Genomic DNA, 24,740 nt, shown 5'->3' with positions numbered 1-24,740 from the left:
GCATTAAAAATGCTAGAATCTGAGTACGCAAAAAGGATTTGTGCCTGCCAATGGGGTAATGAGATGTCAATATTTACAGATGATACCAAGCTGAGAGGGATTGCAAGTGCTTTAGAGGATAGGATTAAAACTCAAAATGATCTGGACAAACTGGAGAAATAGTCTGAAGTAAACAGGATGAAATTCAATAAGTACAAATTCAAAGTACTCCACTTAGGAAGGAATAATCAGTTGCACACACACAAAATGGGAAATGACTGCCTAGGAAGGAGTACTGCAGAAAGGGATCTGGGGGTCATAGTGGATCACAAGCTAAATATGAGTCAACAGTGTAACACTGTTGCAAAAAAAGCAAACATCATTCTGGGATGTATTAGCAGGAGTGTTGTAAGCAAGACACAAGAAGTAATTCTTCCGCTCTGCTCCACGCTGATTAGGCCTCAACTAGAGTATTGTGTCCAGTTCTGGGCGCCACATTGCAGGAAAGATGTGGACAAATTGGAAAAAGTCCAGAGAAGAGCAACAAAAATGATTAAAGGTCTATAAAACATGACCTACGAGGGAAGATTGAAAAAAATGGGTTTGTTTAGTCTGGAGAAGAAAAGACTGAGGGGGGAACATGATAACAGTTTTCAAGTACATAAAAGATTTTTACAAGGAGGAGGGAGAAAAAATTGTTCTTCTTAACCTCTGAGGATAGGACAAGAAGCAATGGGCTTAAATTGCAGCAAGGGCGGTTTAGGCTGGACATTGGGAAAAACTTCCTAACTATCAGGATGGTTAAGCACTGGAATAAATTGCCCAGGGAGGTTGTGGAATCTCCATCACTGGGGATTTTTAAGAGCAGGTTAGAAAAATACCTGTCAGGGATGGTCTAGATAATACTTAGTTCTGCCTTGAGTGCCTAGATGACCTTTTGAGGTCCCTTCCAGTCCTATGATTCTATGTCCTAATTTACCAAGGCGAGTGCAAGCACCACGAGTGATTGTTGGGAGTACTGCATGTGGTACGGGGAGGAGAGCAACAATCCTGCACGGACTTGACCACTTGTGGGCTGTCTAATCTCCGACAGAAGGACTGGAATGGAAAGTAATTCAATGAGAGGCAACTCATAGCCTGATTTCTACATCTGGCAGTTTGGGAATCCTGAGACTTGTGTGTGCAAAAGTTAGTGTGCACAATGTAGTGGTGAAAATATTAACTATGTGATGTATAGTAATACATCTAATATATAATAACAAATATTAATATTAATATGTATGCAGTGTTGTAAATTTGCACAGCACTTTACACACACACACCCCAGACCTTATTCACATTGACCAGTAACCTCTTCTGTAAATGAAACTATTCACAGTGTCAGGGACTACTCAGTGAATAAACATATCAGAGTCTGGCCCTGAGAAAGAGACATATTTCCTGCCCTAAAGAGTTTACAACCTAGATAAGCCAGGACAAGCACACACAAGGCAGGAGAGGGGATGATGTGTTGGGATTGTTCGTGCGGAAAAGAACAAAAACAGGACTGCTTGAAGAGGTGGGGTTGAAGGAAGAATTTGAAGCAGGAGAGAGACGGTGCTTGGAAAACGAGGACAATGAGATGGTTCCAGACATAGTCTATAGTATGAAAAAAGGCATGAGGTGAAACTTGGGGAAAGGAAACAAACTATTATTGGAAAGGGCACAGGGGAAGTAGTGGGAAATGAGAACAGATGCAGATAGGGCCTTCGAGATGAGGATAGGGAATCTGAATTTGATGCAAGAAGGAGCAGGAAACCAAAAAGAGGGCTCCAAAGAGAGGGATCATATGGCTAGAGCAATAGGAGAGGAAGATGACTTTAGCAGCAATAATTTGAATACTCGAGTGGCAAAAATCTGAGAAGCAGGGATGCCAAGTAGGTGTGGATTTCAGCAGTCAAGTTCATTAGGATATGAATAAGGTTTTAGCAGGGGAGGATGGGAGCATAAGGAAAGGCCAGATTGCTCTAGGTCAGTGGTTCCCAAACTTGTTCCGCCGCTTGTGCACAGAAAGCCCCTGGTGGGCCAGACCAGTTTGTTTACCTACCACGTCCACAGGTTCGGCCGATCGCAGCTCCCAGTGGCCACAGTTCACTGCTCCAGGCCAATGGGAGCTGCTGGAAGCAGCGGCCAGTACGTCCCTTGGCCCGCACCACTTCCAGCAGCTCCCATTGGCCTGGAGCAGCGAACTGCAGCCACTGGGAGCCGCGATCGGCCGAACCTGCAGACGTGGCAGGTAAACAAATTGGCCCAACCCGCAAGGGGCTTTCCCTGAACAAGCAGTGGGACAAGTTTGGGAACCACTGGTCTAGCTCATCTACAAGATATGGGCTTAATGCAGCAATTATTGGGTGAAATTCTATGCCCTGTGTTGTACCCGAGGGCAGACTTGGTGATCATAGTGATCCCTTATGACCTTGAATTCTATTAATTTGTTGTGTTTCTGTCTTTGAAAATGTGGCAGTGTCTATGTACGACATTGATACAGTATTCTCATTGCTTAACTAAATATTACTATTTATATTATTTATATTTATTTAACACCAAGAGTGTGCTAGATACTTTGCATAAATAGAGGAGATCAAGTTCCTTGCTCCAAAAAGCTTAAAATCTAAAGCTAAGATATAAGAAGCACATACTATACCTTTCTATTCGCTTTCTATAATAAGAATAAATTATATCTGGTTAAAAAATAATCCCCAAAAGAGGGGGTGTGAAATTTTGCCAGTTTCAGATTAAAAATAATAAAACTCTAATTCTGTCTGAAGGTGGGCAAAATGCTCTTTTTTTACTTTATCAGAATTTCACAGCAAAACCAGATATTTCTGATAATAGCACAGAACGGGAATCCTAACTTTAAGGCCCACGAAATGGTGGTGCAGGCCCCTGATGTTTTTACATATATTTCTAAAAATTGTAATGTTGGTGAAAACACTACAAAAACAAATATATAGTCAAAAAGGGACCAGAGCAAGGCTGCTTAGCCACCTCGATGAAAAAGCTCTGTGTAGGCAAAGCAAAGCAGCACTATATAAAGATGGCTTATTAATCAGATAAGGCTTATGTGTTAGCTAGAATTATTAAATTGGCCAGAAAGTCCCACAGAGAATCCCCCTTCTCCTATCTTAATAAAGGTTTGCTCCGGCCATACTGAGCTAAACAAAGTGGAATGATGTGCCAATAGGTGATACTAAGGACAGCATATTTCAGCCCCCACATATCTCAGTCCTGGACTCTGGAGGTCATGAGAGATAAGGGGGGGGGAAATTGAGTGATTTTTTTTTTCTAAAATTTTAAATTCAAATTTTTAAAATTTGAGATGTCATCCACGTTCTAAAATTCCAGCTCTATATTTGACTGATAGGTGGGAACGCAGGGGGAATTTTCAAGCTCCTGCTCTGCAAGTCAAAAAATTGTCAAGAATCATCTTTACTGTATGAGCCTTCCATCCCAGGCACTGATACAGTATTGCCTATTCTAGCCAAAAACAAGACTATCCAACATGGTTGTGAGAAATGTTAGTAATACAATCCCCAAGTTTCCCTAGCTACCACTACCAGGGAACAAGGGGTATCTCAGGAGCAGATTGCTGTGGGTGCAGAACCATTTGCAGCTTGCAGTTGCAGGATTGTGGGGAATTAATTGCTATGTAGGGGGCTCCAGAAAGTAACAATGGGATTTAGAAGCCACTGGGCACCCTCTGAAGGCCATAAGAAACGTGGTTGGCCTGTCTCCCTGCAGGCTGCAGTCTTAGAAAGGGGGAGAGGACATTTGCAGGCCACCAGTTCTCAAACCAGAAGACTTTAAAGGTTAAAGGGGGGTTCTTGTTGAGAGAGGAGAGTGGGCATGTGGAGGGAATTGCAGAGAGGAAGATATAGGTTGACTTGGAATTTCAGACTCATGTGAATTCAAAACTGGAAGTGAATCCTGAATGATTGCAAAGGTAAAAATCTCTGAAAATAAAATCCACCAGTTTAGGTTTGCAAAATCCCATGTAAACTGAAACTAGCGCTTCTCAATCAAACATGATTTTCACCATGAATCCTAGTAGACAAAATGAAAGGCAACCCAGTGTGTTTATCAAGGGCACTATTATATATTATAAGGTATTTAGGAATCACACAGAGAAAAGAAACAGAGCTCCTTTAAGTTCTGAATGAGAGACTCTTCACTGTACATTTCGTTATAGCATTTTACAGGACTGTGATTAGTGTGTGATATAGGGTGCTTGCCTGGCTTGATTTTAAGGTTTACTGCTGCTACTGTGACATTGTATTGGGTAGGGATGAAAGATCTTAAAACGTGTATCTAATATAATATATAGGTGCACAGTTCTACCACCATCCAGAATTCAGAAAATAATGGCACAGGAGGTATAGCTCTAAGTCACTGCTTAGGCTTGAACTGGGTTGGTACTGACCCAAAGCCCTCACCATAGAATGGCTGTTTGGTGGCTTATGTGAAATGGAACTGGACATCTCTGTCCATTATGAATTGAACAGGTTTCCATATCACAAAAAATCCCTATCACTGGCAATAACCCTCAGTGTCAGTCTGTCTTTTTAGTAGTCTGAGCTGAGAAGGCAAATACTGTGCCAGAGCAGGAAAACTGAACTCCCTTCTCAAGTGGTCCCTGCAGGTCAAGGTCAAAGAATAATGTCTGAGCAGTGTGTGTGTGAAGCTTGCAATGCTGCTGCCAGTATTGTACTTCTTCTGTGAAGAGGGAACTTTGGGGCTGTCAATCCAGCACTTTTCATCAGCACTCAATTCACTTTAAGAAAAAGAACCAGTAATAAACCACAAATTATTATCATTTCTAGGCACACCGTCCTCTTGGTGAAATTCCAATAGAGTATAAAGGAGTTTGGATAGTGCAGAGGTCAAAAATCATATCTACGTATATTTAAAGGCATAATACCCCCGTCCCTGCCTCCCGCCTCCCCCCCGCCCCACACACACACACACACTTCCCAAAATATAGACAATACACCATTGTTGAATTCCTCCTACCATTACATGTGGGATATCCATCTGTCCAAGAAGGCTGCTGGTGGAGTAGATTGCTGCTGGAATTGATACTCATTCTGCCAGTTCCTTCCAAAATCATGATCTGTAAGTGAATCGAACAGCTTGCTTAGCTAGTGGGGTATATGCCACAAGGCAAGTGGCAAAAAATTCCATTGAGAGTGAAGTGAGCAATTCCAAGTCCATTTGTAGAAGACACAGCCCAGCTAAGGAACTTGTTGCCACAACCCCTTTTCGGCTGCAATGAAATCTCCTTGTGGTAAACATTACCATTTTCATATGCATGAGGCAAGTTTTTACAGCCACCCATCCATAAATGAATAATCTCTGATCAGGAATGGAGTAGAATGAAAATGCACGGCTTCTGACAGAGCAATGCTGGAAGAGCTCCAAGCTTTGTGAAGTGAAATACAAAGCGGTTTCTTTTTATTTAAATGAAATTTCACAAGGTAAACTCTGACTGCTGTCATTTTTAAAAAACACCTAGTTTTCTATTTTATTTTGGACTTCAGAATAACTGATAATTTCAATCATGAATGTAACAGACTTCCAGAGACACATGCACAGAAAATCCTTCATTCATAAAGCCCTACGAGGTAATGGTATATGGATGTTTTTGTCACCGTGGCATAGGTTCTTGTCTAACCTATGTTGGTAGTGTTTTTAAGCCACTGTTATCTGACAGATGTGCAGACGATAAGATTCAGACCACAGCAAACTCAGAAGTCCAGGTTAAAAGCTCTTGAGCAATAGGTGGACACATAATAGAAATGGGAAGAGAAAGGTGCCATTATCCATGGACAGAGAGTTACTTAAAAACACCATTCTAAAATATCATTTTATTAAGGAGTCACACAGACTTTTTTTTAAAAAAAATTAAATCTAGCCTGTAGCAGCTATACAAAACAGCGTCTTTCATGTCTGCTATAAATTTGTTGTGCAACGTTCCCTTTGTAATAACATATAAAAACGTGCTATTCATTTGAACACATGGTGAATGTAAGGAAATTCCCCATTGATATGCGTTCTTAATATGGTACATTATATACCTCAGGCTGGAAGATGCAAAGCATAAAAGTTTGTTTCATAAACATATATTCTGTAATGTTTTGGAGGAGTTTTAAAGTAGCATGTTAAGGATTTATAAAGGCAGCTGATTTCTATCAAGTTAGTTAAATATATGTTAAATATGGTCTGATTTGTTATTCTAAATTGTCTTCTGATTTTAGAGCCCCATTGTCTTTTAGAACTATAACTTTAAAAGTCACATAGGCATGTGAATATGATTAAGTGCACTGCAGTTTTGCATTATAAATAATTGAAACAGGAAACTAAACATTGAAAGTCCAGTACACTGCACAGTATCTCAACTGTGGGTATATTGAATGAGATAACAATCCTTATTAAAAAATTACCAATACACATATTACAGGAGCAATAAGAACACATATATGTATAATGTACAATATTGCTGGTATTTTGTATTAAATACCAAAGCCTTAGGAAATGTAATATAGAGAACAATCCTACCCTGATAGGAGGTGGTCTAAGGCCCTTACTTGTATGAATAAGGGACTGCTGGAATGGACCCTGGATGATATAATAATTGCTTTCCATTTCTGTTTCCTATGAATCTGCAGTTCCATAACCATCCACATGTCAGACTTTATCTTGCATAAAGGGAACTTTGCATCTACAACATCTGCAGGATTTGGATAATACACTTCTAATATCACACCTCTGCCAAATAATGGAATAAATTTTGTCTAGATTTATTCCCCATGCAGCTTCACTGAAGCCAATAGGTTTATGCACGGAGTAAGTTAGGACAGGTTTTGGCCTCAGATTCTCAAGACACACCAGTGCCACATTATCTGCTACCCTGGGGGAGAAAGGTTTTCTTTTAATTAAATTGACTCTAAAATAATTTGCCACCCATGCAGTATTTCATCTTATGTAACATTGAAAATCTGGAGTTTCTTTTAAGCACTGATTGGTTTATGTAGCACATGCTATGGATTCATTTATCCATATATGCACATATCTCTGAGAGCATATTGACTGAGTAACGCCGCTGCATCGTTCTTTGTCATCTTATTTTTAATTATTTACGAAAATATTTCATAGTCATTAAACATTGTATGAGTGAAGTCTGAGTAACATCAGACCTCATTACAGCACCAAGTATTTTATGAGAGTTGAGGCAACAGCACCAGACTTTGTGTGCAGATTAAAACGTATGCAGATTGGCAAGCATTTTGCTTTTCAAATTAACCAAACCAATATATATACCTTCTTAAAACTATGCTTTCACAGTAGCACCGGTACAGGGTTACTTCAAACAAAACAATTGCATCATCTTTCTAACATTATCTGTGGAATACAATTATACATGGGAGAGAACATTGGAGATAGACTGGACAGGTATGGGTCTGGATTCTAACCTAATCCAAACTTTCCCAAAGCTTCTGGTATTTGGATTCAGAATATTGGTTTCACCCACAGTTGGAGGATCAGGTGCAGTCTATAGGCCAAAGCCCAAGGACTTACTTGGTCAAAAGTCCTATTGACTTCAGTAAGTGTTTTCAACTTCAGCACTTGGTGCTAAAGTAATTAGTTTGCTAAAATCTCCTTTTCTTTCTTGACCATATGACCACTCCAAGCTGATGTTTGTAATTTAGTTTTAACCAGTCATTGCCTGACCATGGATAAGATCCAGCATTTCAGAAAAACACATTTACAAAGAACCATTGAGCCTTGTAGAGCATACCATATGCAAATTACTTCTTTATACCACAGCTGTGCTCTGAATCTGAATGACTCTGATCCCCATTTTCACATTTTGTTCCAATGAATCTGCAGATCTAGATGGTGAACTGTCCTCATAATTTTGGACCTGAATCTTTCAGGGGTGTTCATGTTTTGGTGTCATTGATAATGCTGAAAAATAGTGCGATGGGGAAGAGAGTAGCACAGTAAAAAACTGAGCAAATTTCAAATTATTCTAATCCATGTGGTGGTTCTGAAATCCTTTTGTAGGGATGGGAGGGTTGCAAAGTTGAGATAAGTCAGGGGTAAACCATGCAATTTATGTGCAAACAGCAAGTATCAGAGGGTATGAAGCCCTAAGGGGGAGGAGGCACACTGCTTTCTGTTTGTTTAACCATATGCCCTCTGCAAAAGACAAATAAAACAAAACTAAGCAAAATTAGACAGAAACTATTAAACTATGACTCTACTTGTAAGCTATTCATAGATTCTAGGGCCAGAAGGGACCATATGATCATCTAGTCTGATCTCCTGTAGAGCACAGGCCATAGAATTTCCCCCAACATATTTCCTAGAGCATAGCTTTTAGAAAAGCATCCAATCTTAATTTAAAACTTGTCAGTGATGGAGAATCCACAAAGACCCTTGGTAAATTGTTTCAATGGCTAATTAACCTCACTGTCAAAAATACATGCCTTATTTCCAGTCTGAATTTGTCTTCCTGCAACTTCCAGCCATTGGATTGGATTGTATTTTTCTCTGCTGCAAGGAAGAGCCCTTTATTTAAATGTTTGTTTCCCATGGAGGTACTTATAGACTGTAATCAAGTCACACCTTAATTGTTTATTTGTTAAACTAAATAGATTGATCTCCTCTGGTCTATCACTTTAAGGCAGGTTTTCTAATCCTTTAATCATTCTTGTGGCTCTTCTCTGAACCCGCTCCAATTTATCAACATCCTTCTTGAATTGTGAGCACCAGAACTGGATACAGTAATCCAGCAGCGGTCACATCAATGCCAAATGCAGTAGTAAAATAACCTCTCTACTCCTACTCGAGATTCCCTGGTTTATGAATTCCAGGATTGCATTAGCTCTTTTGGCCACAGTGTTCCACTGAGAGCTCATGTTCAGCTGATTATTCACCACCTCCAAATCTTTTTCAGAGTCTCTGTTTCCCAGGATATAGTCCCACATTCTACATTATTTGTTCTCAAGTGTATACACGTTCATTTAGTCATATTAAAATGCACAAGGTTTGCTTTTGCTCAGTTTACCATGCAATCCAGATCACTCTGAGTGACCTGTCCTCTTCATTATTTACCACTTCTGCAATTTTTCTGTCATCTGCAAACTTTATCAGGGATTATTTTGTTTTCTTTCAGGTCATTGCTAAAGATGTTAAATAGGGTAGGGCCACAAATCACTCCCTACAAGACCCCACTGGAAACAGATCAGCTCAATGATGATTCCCAATTTACAGTTACATTTTCAAACCTATCATTTAGTCAGTTTTTAATCCATTTAATGTGCACCATGTTAATTTTATATCACTCTAGTTTTTTGATCAAAATGTCACGTGGCACCAAGTCAAACTCCTTACAGAAGTCTATATATATTACATCAACACTATTACTGTTATCAACCAAACTTGTAAAAAAGATATCACGTTAGTTTGACAGGTTTTATTTTCCATAAACTCATGTTGATTTGCATTACTTACATTACTCTCCTTTAGTTCATTATTAGTTGAGTCCTGTATCAGCTGCTCTATTACTTTGCCCAGGACCAATGTCAGGCTGACAATCTTATAATTACCTGGATCATCCTGTTTACCTTTTAAAACAGTCTTCTGGAACTTCCCCAGTGCTCCAAGACTCATTGAAAATCAAAATTAATGGTTAAGTGAGCTCCTTAGCCAGCTCTTTTAAAACTCTTGGTGGCAAGTTATGTGGACTAGCTGATGTAAAATGTCTAACTTTAGTAGCTTCTGTTTAACATCCATCAGAGCTACTAGTGGAATGGAAAGAATGTAATCATCATATGATGAGACTGTATTATCTTTTTTCCCCCAAATATAGAACAGAAATATTATTGGTCACATCTGCCTTTTCTGCATTATTACTGATAATTCTACCATTTCCATCTAGCAATGAACCAATACCTTTGTCAGGATTCTTTTTGTCCCTAATATATTTTTTAAAACTCCTTCTTATTGTCCTTAACTCTGCTGGCCATAGATTTATCCTTGTGTCCCTTATCAATTTTCTACAATTCCTAACTTCTGATTTATATTAATTACTATCCATTTCCCCTTTCTTCCATTTATTATATTTTTGTTTAATTTTTTACAACAGGTCAGTTTTTTAATGAACACAACCTTCTTCGTCAGTTGTGGAATTGTGGCTTTTTGGGTATGTAGTAAGGTGTTCTTAAATGATTCCCAATTATCATTCACATTTTTCTGTTTAAATTCTTCCTCCCAGCTGATTTGGCTCATAATTGTTTTCAGCTTTGTGAAATTAAAGCATCAAGTACATATATTACTACTCTGGACTTTATTCTGCTTGCATATTATAAATGTAATCCAGTTATAAGCACTTGTACCCTCCCTAACATAACTATTAGTTCGGTGGTCAGTTCCTCTATGTGTGTTATCATAGAATCATAGAATATCAGGGTTGCAAGGGACCTCAGGAGGTCATCTAGTCCAACCACCTGCTCAAAGCAGGACCAATCCCCAATTTTTGCCCTGATCCCTAAATGGCCCCCTCAAAGATTGAACTCACAACCCTGGGTTTAGCAGGCCAATGCTCAAACCATTGAGTTATTTTTCCCCCTCATGACAAGGTCTCATATGGTATTCCCCAGTGCTGGCTGAAACACATTTTGAGTTAGGAAATTGTCATCTATAATGTTTAGACATTCCAAACTGTGCAAAGTCTAAAAGTGGCTTCCAGCCGTAGGTGCTGGAACTAGGTGTTTCAGCACCCCCTGGCTTGAAGTGGTTTCCATCATATACAGGGTTTATAGTTTGGTTCAATGGCTCTCAGCACTGTCACTATACAAATTGTTCCAGCACCTCTGCTTCCAGCTGAGACAAGCTCAGTGCAGCTCCTCCTGGTTTGGCCAAAAGGGAGAAGCCTTTCTTTTGAGATAGCTGATATACAGGGGATCAATCATTCCCCATTTTTTCCCTTTTACTATCATGGCTGAACTGCAAGTGTAGGTTTCACCTGGAACTGTATGTTATATATGCAATAAAGTAACAGCAGGGGTGAGTAGGGCAATTTAGACATCTAAGGACTGAATTTGGCAATTCAATCAAGTACTTAAACATCAATATAACTAAAATGGCATCTGTAAATAATTGCTGCTGCCTAAAGAGAGACTGAATTTTGCACACTGTTTCTAAGAGTCAGGATATGGACTACATGACCAAGCGGGTCTGCTTTTCTAAACGTCAGAAGCCCAACATCACACACAGAAAAGGAAGAAGGCCTAGTTTACACACATGGTTATTGTACTTAGATGAACATATTGGGTATTCGTGCATGCAAATGACGAATTAGGAGTTTTGCATGCAAGCACCTATTTTACATATGCATTTACAGTAACTGCATGCACAAATTAGGTGTATAATTTTGAGTGCATGTTTGTGTGTGACCTTGAGCTTCTGCTTTCCTGGTAAATCAGCCTCAGTATTTTTTTTTCACTTTAATCCATATGATTCCCAGTACTTCCTGGGTTCTCATCCTGCATGACCTTGTTTCCAAGGCTCTTTGACAACCTTGGATGAAAGATGACATTGAAGGGCAAAATACTGTTACTTATGTAACATATTCAAGGCAATGTCTTGATTACATCCCATGTAGCCTTATACCATAGTAATAGATATATTTATCAAATTATATTCTGAGCGTAATGTTCAAGGAATTTTTGATACTGGACCGAATTTATTAAAGCAGCCTCTAAAATTGCACTGACACAGGGTGACTGGACTCTTAAAGGAGCCAGTGCAACTGGACCAGTTACCTGTTGGGCAGTAGGGTTTAAGGGAAGACACCTAGGCCTTACAAAGGAGCAATGGCTGCAGGTGTTGACACTGCAGGGCCCTGAGTCAGCAGGGGGAAGGTACCAGTGGAGAAGGCCAAACTCCAGGCAAGAGGTGCTGGGCAAGCAGGAAGACAGAGCAGCAGGGAGGAAGGGCTGTACCTAGCTTAGAAATGGCACCGAAGAGTGTTAGAACTCTGAAGGGATGACAGACCCTCAGAGAGGAGCTGTACCCAGCTTGGAACAGGGACGAAGACTTTGTAAGTCTGAGTTTTCTTTTGAAAGACTTTTGTGCAGGACCTAATAAATTGGACCTCGGAAGGTGGAGTGTTTGACTGTATGGAATGGATTGTGTGGACTTTTCAAAGGACCCTGAGTGAAGGGGAAACTGAGGTAGGCCTCACCAGAGCCATGCTTGGCCAGCAAGGAGGATTACAAGATGGGCATGCCCTTGGACATGCACCCACAGTTTGTTGTATAGCAGCAATTCTAGTACAGAATTTTCTTGCCTATATTTATGTGTGCAACTGCATGCAGCAAACCGGTTGTCAGACATTTAACTACCTCTTTGGTGTATAGAATTGCTGTTTGTGTGCACAAAACCAAGTTTGTGTGTGCAACAAAAGCAGTGGGCATTTTCAAAGGCTATGTTGGGACCTCTTTCAACATTTAGCCTTGGCTGTGTTGTGTGAGGGGAGGGGTTAGGGTGTTTTTGTTTTTAGCTTCATGTTTATTAAATTTATACATGCAGGTAAGCGTAAAGACAAAAAAAATCTATCTGAATAGAAGGGGAACATTAAGTATGTTTACACTGTAACAGATACGATTGTTATAAACACAAGCAAATCACTAATAAAAAGAGTCCATCAAATTTAAAGACCTGACTCCTGTGATGCAGTGTGATACACCTAAGTGTAGGTGGTGGTTGTTTCAACATGTCCAGGCGGACTTTAAATCCTGCATGTGTCTTTTAACTAAGATGAGACTGAGTGGGAAAGTTAGGATCCTGGTCCACTTCTCCTATGTTCTAAGGTTTTGCTTTGGGTCTGTCTATCTCTACCACTGATTACGTAATCTGAAGACAAAACCATACTCCAGTCTCCTTTTTCTGAGACAACATGAGTTTCACTTTAATAGAGCAAGGGAAAAATTACTTGATTATTTGCTCATAGTCCAATATGCTAATTTTCCTCTATCCCCTTTTCACAATCCATTCACTTCATATGAGCCAGCCTCAAAGCTCAAGATGTATATTAGTGTAGTTAGAGAGAATTTAAACACTTTTTTTGCCTAAATCAGAAGAAAATACAAGCACTGCCCTTGACAGGGATCTCTCAGAGGGTATATGTATCAGACAGTAGGATATAGCCCTAAACTTCCAAAGACAAGAGAGGGCTTGCAGTGTTGCAATATTTACCTCTACAGTCCCACAGCAATAATGTTACCTTCCTCAGATATTCTCTTCCTCCCACCTCCACAGCTTTCTAATAACATACAAGACATTGTCATTTGTCCCACATTTGAAAGGGCTGGTGTCTTCTACTGGGAGGGAGTTCTGTGTACAGGAGCACTGTACATTAGGAGAACTTGTAGTACTCCAGCTGAAAGGGAAAGGACTAGAGCCAGTCAGGGAATGATTTTATTTCTTGTGAAAAATGTCAATGAACATTTTTTTCATTTTCACCTACATTTTTTCTTCCCCCCACCCCCAAAATGGGCACTTTTTGTGGAAACTTCCATTTTGTCAAAAAAAAAATTCTCACAAAAAATATTCCCATGGCAAAATTTTGACCAGCACTAGAAAGGCAGGGAAAAATAACTGGAGATGAAAGCAGGACTTTCACTGGCACATATGGCTCCCATGTTGTCTCAGGAGAGAATTGATGACAATTTGGGTCAACCGTGTTCACAGAATTTTTAGTAGTTTCAGCCAGATGTATCAATCTGGTCTCAGTGATATAGAATGGGATATACAGTAGGGATATACAATACAAAAATATTTTCCCCTCACCATGTTCCTTTTGCCTCTTTCTCCCACTGCAACTCCACGCCTCTCATATCTACCTGGAGTATCCTCCTCCTCCTGTGAACTTAGTCACCTTCCCCCTCTCCTTCAAACCTCTCTTGAACACTCTCTCTCTTTCACTTACCCTTCTGCCACTGATTTACACTCAGGTTCAGCTACTCCCTTGCTAACAATGTAAAATAACTAAAACAAAGATGAGCAAAAAAGTCCCCCAAACCACCCTAGAAACATGACAGGCCACGTGTCTGTAATTAGATAGAAAAGAGCAAGCTAACAAAAATCTACAATCATGTTCTAAATCTTCTCTGCCTTCTTCTCGTTATATCTTTCTGCTCTCTGTGATTTTGATGATTGTGTCATTGTATTGTCTTTTAAAGTGTAAGTCCCCCAAAATAAAATGAGGGTGGGTTATTTTGTTTTGTTTTACAAGTCTCCCTTTCTGTAAGAACTTCTGCTTGGAGGTTTCTCCTTTGCTGGGTTCATTTCTAAATGAGAATTAGACAGAATGAGGAAAAGGAAGAAAGTTCACTTTCTCTTCCCTTTACATAGCAGAATGGTTGCTATTGGTGGGAAGAATCTTATTCATCATGTAAAAAGATTTAATCTCAGAGCCTTGCACACTCCCAAATTTTGGGAAGCAGGTCAAAATCTCCAAATCTGGAGCTAAATGTTGAAAATAGCTCGTATGTTTATACTAGGCAGCTCTGGCCCCAGCAGCAGCTCAACTCCCGGCCCCACCCACCATCCCCAGCCACAGTTCTGGCGCTAGCCATGGCTCTGCTCCCAGCCCTCAGCCCCAGCTCCGCTCCTGGCCCCACCCCTGGCTCCAGCTCCCAGCCCCAGCTCCTGACCGTGGCTTCCAGCTCTGGCCCCAGCCCAGCCCTGGCCCCAGCCCAGCTGTGCCCTCATTCCCTCTCTGCCCCCCAGGCAGTTCTAGTCCCAGCTCCTCCCCCATCCCCAGTTCTGTCCCCAGCTCCGCCTTCAGCCCAAGCTCCTCTGCTAAGCCAAGTGCAATAATTGGAGTGGGCGGGGGACAGAGACAGACAGATTCTTTTACTGGCAAAGGGGGGTGTGGCAGGACAAGTTTTGGCACCACTGTTCCAGAAGCTGCCAGAAACCAGCCAGAGCTGCAGTATGTATGTAGGTAGGTCTGGCATGTTTATATATCTTTAGTAAGCATGGCTGTTCGGGACTCAGCTGTGCCCCTGTGGTTTCCTCATGGTATTTTTCCAGTGTAAAGAGCAAAAAGACACAACACAAGGAAGTGGCAGGAGCATAGCCCTGGCATCCCACATTCTGGCTGCAAAGAAGTGTATGCTTCCCCCTCTCATGGGGTGCAACAGCAGCTGCATTCACCCAGTGTGGCAGACCACTCCAGGAGGCATGGTGCCTTCCTGAGCCACAATGTCGTGGTGCTCCCCTGAGGCAGCGCAGCAGTGTATCTGCTTAATGCAGGTCTGTAGCTTAATGCCCCAACAAAGCTCATTAATGCACCTGCATCAGTCAAGCCCAGCCAGAAACACATTCACCAAGGCTCATTAAAGAGTCTGGTTCTGTGGTTCCTTCTGAGGATAAGGAAAGGGGGACCGGTGAGCAAGAGCAGCTCTCCACCTTCTGCAAAAAAGCAGAGGGCAGCTTCCTCTCTCCATCCTCCCATCCCCCCGCCAGCCCTGGCTTTGAGGAACAGTGCTCCTACACAGCCCCTCTCCTCCTCTTCAGCTGGTGCTATGAGTGCTCCCCATCCTGTTTCCATTTATTTCTCTACTGGCTGAATTAAACAGTACAATGAAGTGTTTATGTGACAGAGGGCTGGAAGCAGGTTGTTGAGGTAAAGCCCACCATAAATAGAGCCGTTAATTCAGTTGCTGGCATGGCTTTCTGTTATCTTCACTATACCTCCCAGAGGGTATTAGCCCTACCCCTTCGTTTGAGTTGGCAGCAGAGTTATTTTTTTGCACCTGCTGCTCTACTCCGATAACACTACAGGTCAGCTTTGATTTGTTGGAATATAAACAAAAGAGCAAAGCAAGGCATCTGCCTCAACAGCCTGGGCCGGTTTGATGATAGAGCTTTTCCTATTACTTTTCATATAAATGTATGCTTTCAGTTCTGGAATGAATCCCTGCTGCTTCATAATAGGCCTTGGCTACAGAATAACCCAGCTTCAAGAGAAGGAGTGCCATAATCAAATATTTGGCCCTGTACTTTTCCCTCAGCCAAAACACATGAAAGGTAAAATGAGCCAAAATGGACTTAAAAGTGACTGGAAAAGGAAACTGATTGAGCGTGCGCCCTTTTCTTTCTTCTTTATAATGGATGAAGACCTGAAATTTTGGGGGATTTGTTTTCAAAAGAGGAGGGCTCTTTTCGTCATGCTTCCAACATTAGAAAATCAGCCTAGGATTCTCAAATGAGCCCAAGAGAGTTAGACAACCAATTTCCATTGAAATTCACTGTCATTTGGATGCCTAAATCCTTTAGGTTCCTTTTGAAAATCTGACCCTCAGTTCCCATCCAGACTCTATGATGACTGGAGAACAAGTGAAATGGTGACATCCCAAGAGCATGAACATTGAGCTACTAAGAGATAAGGGATGTTTTAGAATAATATTCCATAACTACATGAAGCACTTTACCAAAGAAGGTAACTATCATTAGTTCAATATTACAAATGGTGAAGCGGAAGCATAGAGGTAAAGTGCCTTGCTTAAAGTTACACAGGAGCTCATTGGCAGATCTTACAGAACTCAGATCTCATGGCTCCCATTCCAATGCCATAATCACTGCACTAAATTTATGGTATGGAAGTGAGTTAGGAAGATTATGCTTTATCTAGCAAGCTTAACTGAAATTACAGGTAGGGAGGGATGGAATGTTCTCTACACAAGAGACCAGTTCAGACTGGCTTTCACACCATTCCACCCCTCAAAGCCATCATACGCCTAGCAGGGTACTGAATGATAACACACTCAACCAATCAAACTCATGGTAAAAGTATTGCATCATCAGAACAAGCTGCCATTGACCTATCAGTGATGCTGAAAACAGGCAGCCATTACCTAGAAAATCCAGAGAACTGATTTACCCTCACTGTGCTGTCACATTTACAGTGATACCTGTTTCCTAACATGAGGTGTTCCAATAAAATGTCTTCTTGAGTTATACTATAGTAAAGCTATGTGTTGTAGAAATAGGCACAGTGACTATATAAATCCTTTTCAACCGGAAAGCTGGGTCCAGAACCAATGTCTTGCAGCACCTAAGTAGAGTAATCTTCCTACTGCTCATGGAAGTCGTAAGAGTTCCTATATCCATTCTTCCATTAGTTCCTATATCCATTCTTCCATGAGTCATACATACCAGTGCAGTACATTGCAAAATGACTAGCTAAGCACTTTTTCAGGGACTCATAATGAATGATTCAATCAGATCAGCAAAATAAAACGGGTCCAGTCCAAAAACAAAAAAGCTAGAAGTCACTAAGTTAAGGATGAATGGTGTCTGTCTTCATTCTGGACATCTTGGTTTTGGTCAGTTTTTTAATGATAAATCATTTATCTAGAGACCAGACCCATCATTCATTCAGACTTTCACAACCATTTTGCTTTTGTGCAATAGGAGTTTGGTGGGAATTTTCAGCACTAAAGGTTATATTTTTATTTGATGTCTTGCAAATGTTATGAGTAGTATCGTTGCAGGGTATGGGTCTTGCAAACAGTAATCTCTCTGCAAAAGATGAAAATATCCCAATAGTATGTCCCAGTACCTGACATACCAGTGAGGCTCCTTCACAGTCATTCCAATCTATTGGTCAATTGCAGAAACAGATATCCTTTGATAGTACATCACAGAGACACAAAAGGCAGGCTCCTTTCATACTGGTGTGTAATAATAATTATGTGTTTTGGTAAAAATCATTAGGACAATTTGGGAGGGATAAATATATCATGCATCTAGTCACTGATTTTCTAACTACAACATCTTGGCCAATTTTACATGGCTTTGTTAAATAGGAAAGTAATTATACAGTGATATAAATAATCACTTATTGAATGTCAAGTGCAGAGAAGTGTAGGGCAATATCTAAAACAGAAAATGATTATTTTTGTTGTTCTCACTCTACAAAAGAGGACTTTTCATATAGCTTATGAATCTTTACAAACGTTTCTAGGCTCTGAGCCTTTTCTGATTGCATCTGAGCTGATTATTACAGCAAACAGCTCAGGAGTGATGATACAGCACTGTCTGTATCTTCTTCATAGTGGGCAGGGACTTTACATTTCTTTTGTGGATTTATAGCTATTAGGAAAGGTTCTCTTTCCATTGCTGCATGGTAATACTGTTTTACTGCCCTGGGTAATATTGATTTGAATATTGTCGTTAATAGTGATTGCATGGTACCCTATAGTATGTTATTCCAAAGGTTCTACTGGGATCTGCACAGTCCATTCCACTGGGCCATCAGAAAAACACACAGTGAATGCCATCTGGAATGTTGGGGGAATTTGCTTGGGGGCTCATGATGTAATCTCTTTCTCATGGAATGACTCACAATGGGGAAAAGTTGCAGAACCATTGGTTTATTCCATTGACTAATTAACCCTATTGTTGCAAACTGTTTCCTGTTGATTTATAGGGATAGACCTTTCAGTAGTCACAAGTCCAAACTCCCCAAAGTTTTAAAGAGACAAGGTAGGTGAGGTAATTATATTGTATTGGACCTACTTCTGTTGGGGGGAAGATAAAAGCTTTTGAGCTACACAGAGCTCTTCAGGGACTATCATGACTATACCACTACTGCAAAGCAATGTTTAAGGGTATTCAGATCATTGCATTTCGTACAGGGCTCATCCCTAATAAGGCTCAATTCAACTCCCATGAAAGTAAATTGAGGGACTCCCACTGACTTCAATGGAAGTTGAATTAGCCCTTAACCAATTCCCTTTTTTAGTTTTGGGCCTTTCTTCTTCTTGTCCCTATGCCACTACCACCAAAAATATTTATTTACTAAATCTTTATAGGCATTCATGTACTTATCACTAGAGCTGTGCAAATAACTCCATTCTGAAAAAGTCAAAACAAAAATTAGTGACCCAAAAGTCAAAAATAAAATCGTTTCATTTTCCAAGTTTCAAAAAAGTTTTTAATCTTTTCAAGTAAATTGAAATATATTTCAAAACAAAGAGTCATTTGAAATGTAAAAAATGAAGCATTTAATTTCCAAAATGTCAGAACAAAATGTTTTTTTTTTCTGGGGATTTTTTTTTAATCCAAACAATTTGGCAAATTCAACATGAATTCACACAGTGTCTACCCACGTCTGCATTTTTTAGACAACAAAAGTTCTCCCAGCTACTTGTCACAACTCCACTCATTGACATCTTGATGTCCTCAAACAACTTAGATTAATAGAAACTGGATCAGGTCCTTGGTATATGCAGGCTGCCAGGTCAGTTCACAGGCTTAACTCAGAGACAAGAAGAAAGAAGAACATACTTTTGGTGTTACTGTTTTTTGAGAGTTCTTAAGCTCCAGGATCACTGAGCAGTTAAAAGCATTGGGCTTTGCCACTGGTGCTATTAGCCTTCTACTCTGCTAACAGTAGGTTTACAAATAATACTGCACTGTCTTTAAAATTAGTAACAAAATCCAATACATTTTTTTGTCCCAAAGTTCTGTTACTGGACCCAGATTTAATTTTACAGCAGTATTGCAAGCTGCACAGGTATTAAAGTCACTAATACTTCTTTTTAGCACCAAGTACATCTTAACATAATATGTCCTGACCTTCTTTTCAGCAAACCATTTATAAAATTCATGATTGAAAATTCTGCCTGTGATTCCTTTCCTTGTATGCTCTTCTCACCAACAACTGAAAATCTAATCCTCAACTGTATGCAGCATGAAGAGAAGTTGAGCAATGCAAGATCTGAGGGAATCACACTGAGGGGAATCACGTTGTTATCATCAGAAATACATTGGTTAGTGGTCAGCTGTTTAATTACATCTCAGTCTTGGCACATTGACCAATATTAAGTCAGCCAGTTGTGTTCTGTGCCATCCACCTTCCAAACCAAGGCACATCAGAGACTATGTAGCATTGTGTGTAACCAGCATGATTCAAAAAGACCACATTCCACTTAAATTTCTTCAGGAGCTCAAGCACCGATTAGATCTGTCTGAGGCCCTAAACATCACAATGATCAGGATCATCAGCAGAAAAATTGAATGCATCAATATAATTTGTGGCTCTTACCTTGGTCTGGATATTTTAATAGGGAAAGCATGAAGATGCATGGTGAATGTAAAGAACTGAGTCTGGAAGAGTTTCCATGATCAGACTCATATATGTGTGCAGGATGTGTGCAATGTTAATATCTCCACTGTCTTGAAAGACTTCCTTCAGATATTGCCAGTAGTCCTTGGCTTTGAGATTAACGACTTGATGCTCACTTCTGCATGACAAGTGTGATTTTAGGGGGGAAAACCCACCTAATTTATGTTACGTTCTTTATTTTGTGTCCTCATAGTTTTGACTGTATAATTTGAAATGGGATGGGGTAACATACTCTAGCAAACAATTCTGCCTGAGCAGGAGATAGAATGGATCACCTAAAATGACAGAGCTTTTCTGTCTCTAATCGCTGTTAATCTATGATTTTGGATGTTTTGTTTTTACTATTTTATCTCCATCCTAAATTCCTCTTCCTATATCACCAGACACAATGAGTACCAGTGTTTAGATGAGTATTCATTGGGAATGAAAGCAGCTGAAAGAGGCTCTACAGTTAACTGAACGATTTTAGAGTTGAATTTGTCATCTCACAGTTCTCCGCTAATTCCTATATCTAATTATCTGTCCATAAGAGCATAAGAACTACAATGCTAGGTCAGACCATGGTCCATCTTGTCCAGTATCCTGTTTCTGATAGTGGCCCATACCAGAGCTTCAGAATGTGTGTATAGAACAGGATAATTATGGAGCGATCCACTCATCTTCCACTCCTGGCATCCATAAATCATAATTTTAGGATCTTCATGAGCATGGGGTTCTATCCCTGACCACCGTGGCTAGTAGACATTGATGGACCTATCCTCTATGAACTTCTCCCATTCTTTTTTCAACCCAGTTTTACTTTTGGCCATCACAACATCATATGACAATGAGTTCCATAGGTTAGTTGCATGTTGTATGAAAAAGTACATCCTCTTGTTTGTACTAAACCTACTGCCTATTAATTTTGTCAGGTGACACCTGTTGTTTTTTTATTGTGTGAAAAGGTAAATAACATTTCTCTATTCACTTTTTCCATACCATTCATGATTTTATAGACCTATATCATATCCCCCTTAGTCGTCTCTTTTCTAAAATGAACAGCCCTAATCTTTTTAGTCTCTCCTTGTATGAGAGCATTTCCTTACCCTTGATTATCTTTGTTGCCCTTCTCTGAATCTTTTTAAAGTTCCACTATATCCTTTTTGAGGTGGGGTGACCAGAACTGGACACAGAACTTTCTTTTCACTCATAAAAACTCAGTGATGAGAAAATATCTGAGGTTACAATAATGTCCTAATTGACTGGGATGGCACCAGATTGTTCCTACACAGTGGTAAACTATTATTTCCAGTGCTCACTGGACCATGTTCTATTACAAGATCCCACCACAACTGGAATAATATGAACTCTTGCCACCCTCTAACTAGCTGTGAAATGCTGTTTCTCTCTCAAAGCTTTTTAACACTGACAAGGGCTGAGTCACAACTGCCTACTTTGTCATGATGTCCCAATGTGGGAAAAATAAAGGATTAGTCTGCTCTGCTACAGCCTATTGAAACTCTAGGCTGAAATTGACATTTCATGGTGAGATTTGTTGCTTAACATCTTTGTCATATTTGTCTGAAGACTTTAATTGCAACTGATTTCTTTGGCTGTCAGACTTATTTTAACAATAGGTCTTTTCTGTTCTCCAACTCTGGTAACTATAAAATGCAAAGTTTACATCAGAAAACTGACTTAAACTGCTACCAGCAAATTACCAACGAAAAGCACTCAGAACAGATCCATTGTCCCACCAGGACTATTCACAGATTAAAAGAAATATTGCTAGAAGATAGACACACTGAAGATAAGCACATATACCGAAAGCTAGAACAATAAGTATTAAGTAAACCAGTTTTACTTTATAGTTGGCTATGGTATAGCTCTTATCATTATGAACTGGTTTCTGTTTTCCAAAGCCCATGAACAAAACGAAGAAGCTGGATGCACTTTAAACTTAGATGGAAAGACAACGTGATATGTCTTTTTTAGGTAAAATAATTCAAACATATGGTATAGACACAAGCAAATATATATACATATATATCCAGGAGGTCTACAAATAATATTTTAAATCTCTCAAGCAGTGAAATACTAGTAAATGTATTACTGCCACTTTATACTTTCAGTGTCATTTCCTGATCAGCCCTGCTGTAAAAATCAGTGCAATCTCTTCTACTAAAATATTACAACAAGACTTTAGTAGATACTGTTATTTGGAATGGGCTAAACCTTAAAGACCATACACTGTATTTATTCAAGTAAAACTACCATTGAAGTCAATGGGAATACAACAGGCAAAACTCTGAGAGATGAATTCTTAAAGCTTTTACTGAGATTTTATTCAGTCCTTACTCACACAGAACATGCATTGACTCTACAGTGAAGAGTTTTAACTGGGAAGGGGCTAAGGACTTTAGGATACAGCCCCAACTGAAACCAGTGGGAGTTTTAGTTGAGCAAGGATTGAGCAAAAAGTAAGCCAGGTAGGATTTTCTATCATCCTCATAATTATCACCATCACTACTACAAAACCAGCAAGATCATTTTATCTGTATAGTGCCCACACATGCTGCGACACTAAGGAGACTCCATGCCAATTTCACCATCAATTTTAAAGGTCTGCTTCCACTACCCTTGCTCACATTGAATAGTACTTTATTAAATAACTAGCCCCAGTGATTTGACTGCAGTTACTCAGGGGATAAAAGTATTATTAATGTCAGTAAAGGTGACACAATTAGGCCCCAAAACATCATTAAATACATTATTATAAAAACCACGCTCATAAAACTAAGGGGCAGTTGCTGACCACCTTACTCGCCATGAGTATAGAACTTTACTCGCATGAGTAGCCCCATTGAAATCAATGGGACTATTCAAAGTTAGTAAGGCTGGCTGATTTGTCCCTAAGGAAATACAAATAGTAGGAGCGTGTTCTTAAACACAAGCAAGGGCAGGACGCAGGTTCAAACCAGGAGAGTAAAAGCGTTTATTATTTTAATGCTCAAAAACTTTTGATTAAAAGAGGTTAGTTGCAGTTTCAAAGTGGGGGGAAAGGGGCTGAGATGGGTGTTGAGTGGGAGTGATTCCAGTGCACACTTCTGCACTCTTTTATCTTCAGTGGTGTTCGTTTAAAAGGAAGTTAAATAAAACTTACCTCATTTAGCTGCTGATTCTGAAGGGGAAATCCTTTAGCAGAGGCAATGAGAAGGCTGTCTAGAGAATGGCAGGTGTTAAGTAAACACAGGTGCTAGGTTAGCACTTCAAAAGCCTCACACGAGTGATGATAAATGAATGTGATATTAATTTTAAAACATTTTGCAGAACATTTAATCAGCCAATGGGGGAATTCCTTACGTCGTTTCCTGTTCTTTTGATTGGGTCTGCAGCAATAAAAAGAGAGAGAGAGAGAGGAAAAAAAAGAAACACTGCAAACATTTGCATACAGCCAACTCACACCTTAGTGTTCAAACAAAACAGGTCTAACCAGGTTACACATGTATGTCAAGAACAAAAAAGAAACCAGTCAATGGACGAGGTCTTGATTGCTCTGTAGTTGTTTTTTAAAGACCGTCCTGCCTCCTCCTTTTTTATTTGTTTGTTTGTTTGGTTGGTTGGTTGGTTTTTACAAAAGATTATTTCAGGTAAATAGGCAGCTTATAATTAGAACAAGGAGAAGTAAAATGTAAGAATGTCCAGAACTTAGGACATTTAAAATTAGACTGGAAATAACACTAGAAAATGTACTGTGAGGAACAATCGTACATTAGCAGGGAGATAGACTGGATGATCCAATGTCATTCTCCCTTCACTTATACCTGTGGGCTTCCATTTAACTTAACAGGGCTTCACAAGTGTGAGGGAGAATTGAGTGCATTATTTCATTTTCACCTCTAACTTTTGTAAATATCTGAGTGAAGGAAAAGATAATGAGAAAAATCTCTTTTGGGACAAGGACATGCTCATATGTGCAGGAGGATGAACATGCATATGTATGTGCAACAGGGCAAAGGTGGAAGAAGGCGGACTTAGGACTGAGCGTTGCAGTACTGAACTTTTAGGTGCCCTGCTGCCTACTGGAATTCACAACCCTGAGTTAGGTGCCAAGGCTCACTGTCCAATGCATGGGGAGAATTAAGCCTAAAATAGGGATTCACCAAAGCCAGGGAGCTGCCTAAGATGGACAGTGGCAAATGCTGAGGAGAAGAATGGGGCCTAAGTCCTACCTTCAAAAGGCATTAGGCACCTTACTCTGGGCCAAAGGCAGACTTCTCACACACACACACACACACACTTGGATTTCACCTAAGCCAGGTCAGCCCTTTTTCAAGAAAAACAAGGGGGGGAGGAAGAGCCCCCCCCCCTTATTTCAAATATGCCACTGGTTAGATCCTTAACCCAGGATGGGGGAGATGTGGGATCAAATCCCCACCCTACCTGATGTAGGGCAGGGACTTGAACCCAGCTCTCCTAACTCCCTGCTGAGAGCCCTAACCACTGGGCTATGGGATATTCTAGGGTGTATATC

General features: G+C 40.0%; 1 protein-coding gene across 2 annotated transcripts in view; it reads right to left on the bottom strand.

Annotated features, from left to right (window-relative positions):
• The window catches only part of EHF (ETS homologous factor), a 39,520-nt gene extending 16,046 nt beyond the window's left edge, over positions 1-23,474 (bottom strand). The window contains exons 1-2 of one of the 2 annotated variants that reach the window (XM_048855652.2): positions 23,370-23,474; positions 5,029-5,128 (exon numbers count right to left, since the gene is read on the bottom strand). In XM_048855652.2, coding sequence (XP_048711609.1) covers positions 5,029-5,125 — 97 coding nt within the window. In that variant the 5' untranslated portion in view covers positions 5,126-5,128; positions 23,370-23,474. Of the gene's footprint in view, positions 1-5,028; positions 5,419-23,369 lie in introns of those variants that run through there. The other variant, XM_075129506.1, reaches the window with a different exon arrangement.
• Positions 23,475-24,740: the final 1,266 nt, after the last annotated feature.

Source organism: Caretta caretta, chromosome 6, assembly GCF_965140235.1.
Source record: "Caretta caretta isolate rCarCar2 chromosome 6, rCarCar1.hap1, whole genome shotgun sequence".
Taxonomy (NCBI): Eukaryota; Metazoa; Chordata; order Testudines; family Cheloniidae; genus Caretta; species Caretta caretta.
The sequence above is the reverse complement of the archived record's forward strand: the minus strand, read 5'-3'. Positions and strand labels throughout refer to the sequence as shown.